The sequence below is a fragment of the Mus caroli genome, chromosome 2 (genome assembly GCF_900094665.2).
Source record: "Mus caroli chromosome 2, CAROLI_EIJ_v1.1, whole genome shotgun sequence".
NCBI classification, from domain to species: Eukaryota; Metazoa; Chordata; class Mammalia; order Rodentia; family Muridae; genus Mus; species Mus caroli.
Window position 1 is genome coordinate 21,700,057 of NC_034571.1, and position 4,842 is coordinate 21,704,898.

The 4,842-nt window shown below is 47.6% G+C and overlaps 1 protein-coding gene across 4 annotated transcripts in view; it reads right to left on the reverse strand.

Moving 5' to 3' along the window:
- Nucleotides 1-4,842, reverse strand: part of Glt6d1 (glycosyltransferase 6 domain containing 1) — a 26,804-nt gene that overhangs the window by 5,768 nt on the left and 16,194 nt on the right. For 3 of the 4 annotated variants that reach the window (XM_021156009.1, XM_021156010.1, XM_021156011.1), the window contains exon 3: nt 2,736-2,783. The exons of the other annotated variant lie outside the window; for it this stretch is intronic. In XM_021156009.1, coding sequence (XP_021011668.1) covers nt 2,736-2,783 — 48 coding nt within the window. The remainder of the gene's footprint in view (nt 1-2,735; nt 2,784-4,842) is intronic. 4 annotated transcript variants of the gene reach the window in all.

The window sequence follows — 4,842 nt, forward strand, 5'->3', positions numbered from 1 at the left end:
TCATTGGTTTTATGTGGAAGAGAGAACCTTATACCATCATCTCTGCTGATATCAACCAACAGATGGTTTTCATGACCATTCTACTGCTAATTGCCAAAGAGCACGAGGATCATTGGGAATTTCTGTAGAACACTGCCTCAGGAAACTTTATGCATACAAGATATCCCCCAAAGTCATATGCCAAAGCTCTAACTCTCACATATGATGATGGTATTGGAAGTGAAGTCTCATGAGTCATTGAGTCATGAGAATGGAGTTTGTGTCCTTGTGAAAAGGGACAAGAGAGTAGACTTTCTTTACTTTCTGTCTTAGCCACAGCAGGTCAGGGCCCAAGTCATATGCAAGCCATCAGCAAACCAGGAATAGGCCTCCCTGCAGCCTGATTGAGATGTCACCTGGCTGTGGACTAAGCTTACAGTGGAAGGTGAATTCCGTCTGCCTAAGTCCCCCATTTATGCCAGCCAGAGTGGCCCAACACAAGCCCTCTCTCCTTGATTCCAATTTTACCCAGTGCTCTATCCAGGAGGCAGGTGGAGGAGCACAGAAGTACTGGTCCCACTAGCAGGCACCACTCAGGTCCGTGAGCAGGATGACAAGTGGATAGACTGCTTGTTTGGACACTGGATGGTCACACAGGGGTCAAAATGTATTACAATGGTAAGAACATTTGGGGAATCTTAACATGGCTTTGGGCAAGAATTCCACAGTATTGCAAATATGACATATCTTTTTTTTTTTCTAAAGTTACAAACCACTAAAGTGGGCATTTTCAGACTGTGTACCCAAATGAGATTAAATTTACATAAAAAGAGAAATGAAAAGTCTAGTCAGCCAGGGTCACGTGATTGGCCTTTGGGATGGTGATTATGTCATCAATGAGGGCAAGCCAAAGAAACAGGAAGGGCAAAAGGCTAGACACAGTGATAGGAAATTAGAGCTTTTATTTCATTAAAAAAAAGGCAAGCTGGGGACTAGGGAGCTGGATCCCTTGGGAAAGTACTAGTCCTATGAGGACCAGAGTGCAGTCTCCAGACATTTACAAAATCCGACCCCAGTGGCTCATGCTTGTAATCCCAGAGCAAGGAAGGCAGAGACAGGAGACTCCCTGGAGCTTGAAAGCCTGGTAGTCTAAGCAAATCAACAGGCTCTGGGTGTGGTGTGAGACCCGAGAACAGTTTCTAGGAAACAACACTCAAGGCTGTTCTCCAGCTCAACACGCATGAGCAGCACACATGTACGCTAGCACACACATGAACACATGTGCACACTTAACAAATGATCTGAGTAGAGTTGTATGGGGCGATCATGAGAGCTGCCATAACTGTGAATGAGGACTAGCCTAACTCTGAGGGACACTTAACACACACGGGCATAAGAGGAACACCTAGGGAATGAGCATAAAGTAGCTAAAAGGTGCTCTCGTCACAGCCCTGAAGACACAGACAGAATGGAGAGCATTCAACAAGCTGTTTCACCCAGAATCAAAGAGTCGATAATACTTTATGCCCTGTAAATAACTTTACTCCAAAATTTAAATGCTGTGGCTTCTGATCTGAGGACTCCGCTTTAGAAATGTATCCCGTGGATAAATAGTCTGCGTACAAACTCTGTTCATGGCATTGACAACTGAGAACCAGCAGCCACAAAGTTAGTTATCAAGCTACCCTAGAACAGAGTGTGTGATGCACACACATCATCCAGTGCTGGGGTCTGGAGTGGGACCAACCAGAGGACCTGAGAGTTCAAGGCCAGCCTGGCTTCTGTTTAAAACAAAGGCTGAGGAGAAGGCTGTTGATAAAGTGCTTGCCAACCACCAAGCATGACACGAATTCTATTCCCAACACACTGCAAAAGAAAAGGAAAATAGAAGTGGCACCAGCAGGGTGACTCAGTGAGTAAAGGTGCTTGTGGCAAAACCTGATGGTCTGAGTTTGAGCCCCAGGAGCTCCATGGTGAAAGGGACAATGACAGCTGCAGTTGACCTCTGACCTCTATGTGTATGCAATAGCACAAATACACATGTAAACACACGCGCACACACATAAATGAATGTAAGACAAAACAACAGCAATAGGTGTAGGGTCCTTCTTCTGTAAATTCTAACACCTGGGAGGCAGCAGCAGGTGGATTCCTCAAGGCCACTGGCCAGCCAACCTAGCCAATCAGTGAAGTCAAGATCCAGCGAGTCAGTAGTTGCTTTCTTCTCTTCCTCCCAAAGAAACCTTGGCCCTGACTATTTCACCCACCGTTAGCTCCTGTTTGCTTAGTTTAAGGCACAAGTGTTGGTGGTGTAGACATGTAGTCAAGGTTATATGGGCTGATCATTCATGTTGAGCCTCCAGGGGCCTCACGACCTTACCAGTTCTTCCTCACCGTCAATCACAGGGACCCATAAACCCTGGGCCGAAAAGGAAGATTTGAGACTGACTGCCTCTTCATCTCCACACACCAATGCCACAGAACACACTGTTTCTCTTAGAACCCTTGTCCTCTCAGCCTTGGCTGTCCCCCAGAGGCAGGAGCAAGAACCTGCCTTGTATGTCTTCCCTTGAGGCAGGAACATTAACCATGAACCCAGGCCAAGACGCCCACTTTCTCCACAGCCTGTCTCAGGGAGCTCCTTGGGCTTGTGTCAGAATGGTGAGAACAAACTCCTAAGTCTAGATGCCCTAGCAGAACCAATCTTTGATTATGAAAAACCCATCACCCAAAGGGGCCCACATCGCTACCTTTACCTGGGGTTAAACCAGTCTGAGAGCAGAAGTTCCTCTTCCTGGTGGTTCCTGGTACAAAGAGCAACAGGTTACTGTGGCATGCCGTGCCCCCCAGAGCCCACACAAGGCCATCTCAGCTCAATGGCTCTTCACCCTCACCACCTAGCCTCAATCTCCAGGGGAGACACCTGAAGGAAACAGCTGGGAGAGGCAGTGTCTCCTGGTCTGGAAGGGGACAAGCTGGTCTAGGACACAGATAAGGGGGTTAGGGAGAGGTCACAGACAACAGCAGAATGAAGAAGAAGGTACCTTCATGGGAGGAGAAAAGGGGTAAACTTAAAAGGGTTGTGTAAAGAGGTTAGGGGGAGCATTTGATTCCCCCTTCTTTTGCTATGAGACAGGGTCTTACTATGTAACTCTGGATGGCCTAGATCTCACCATATAGACTAGGCTGGCCTTGAACTCATAGATCTCCAACTGCCTCTGCCTCCAGAGTGCTGAGATTAAAAGTGTGTGCCTCTACTCCCAGCTACCTTGATCCTTTTAAGTGCAGCGGCTTTTTATTTACTGCGGCGGGAAGCCAGACAAGCACACTGGGAGATACTGTCTGTCTGTCTGTCTTCTGAAAAGCAGTCTAACCCAAAGACGATGGCTTAGCTTAGCCCACCTTCAGTAGGCTCCGAGCAGTCAGATGGCTACAATTGAGCAAAGTCTCTGCCTGCCACATTATAAAGTGATAAAGGATTCAGGGCTTCCAGCTTCTGGACCAGCAGCAGGGGGCATCCTTTTCCTACCACAGGTGAAGAGTCAGGACAGTCACTCATATTAACTCTTTGGTTTAATCACCAGCCTGGCAGATTCCTGTGTATCACCAGGGGTGTTCTGTAACAGACCTGACCTTTGGAGCTTATTCTTTTCTGATATGATCAGACATGGCCTTGGCACAGATATCCCATCACCAAATAGACTGCCTCCCAGGACAGACAGTCAAAAGTCTGTGAAGAGACCCGCATCAGACAACACATGACAGGTGGGGAACTTGCTAAAAACCATCAAGTTGGGGTGCTAGGCAGATCGCTTAGTGGTTAGAGCATCAGGACCTCTAAAAGGCCAGTCAGTGCTCTTAACCTCTGAGCCATCTTGGTCTTCTAGAAGACCAGAGTTCAGTTCCCAGAATTCATCCAGGTGGCTCACAATGATCTGTGACTCCAGGGCATCCAAGACCAGAGTCACAGGCACCTGTACTTACATGCCCGTTATCCATACACAGTCTCACACACACACACACACACACACACACACACACACACACACACCACATGCTTAGCGAAAAATAATTTTAAAAGATTTAAAAAAAAAAAAAGCCATTGTGGGGCTGGAGATGTGGCTCAGTGGTTAAGAGCACTGGCTGCTCTTCCAGAGGTCCTGAGTTCAAGTCCCAGCAACCGCATGGTGGCTCACAGCCATCTGTAATGGGATCTGATGCCCTCTTCTGGTGTGTCTGAAGGCGGCTACAGTGTACTCACACACATAAAATAAATAAATAAATCTTTAAAATAAAACAAACAAACAAACAAACCCAAGCCAGTGGGTTTCAGTATGTTGGCTGTGTTAATTTCTAGATCTAAAGCAGAAATTGTGGCTGGCCTGACCCAAAGAACTCAGGTCCCCAGACACAGTCCACAGGGAGTGTCATGCCCAGGTCTTGGTGAGGCCTAGTAAGCCAGAGGTGGACTGGAGCTGTCAGCTTCTTCAGCAGAGGGCACCAACCCAAAACATTCCACAGCCATTTCCAGTCTATTACACACATAACAAAAGCCACTACCAACACCCAACTCACCCTGTGGTGGGCTTTCTGACTAGAGACTCAGGGGCTGGGCACAACATGGGCTAGACTAAATCCTCCCCCAAGTGGATGAGCCTCTCCTCGACCCCCAAGTTCTCTTTGAGAGGCTTTGCCTCTGTGTCTGAGAGCCAAGCTCCTGGGAGGAAGGGGCTTTTCCTCATATAGTCCTACCCCAAAAGCCCAGCAGTAAATGCTGCCATTTCATGCTCTGCCTCTTCAAAAACCATGAACCATACACACTGACACACATGTGTACATGTGCACACACACACACACACACAC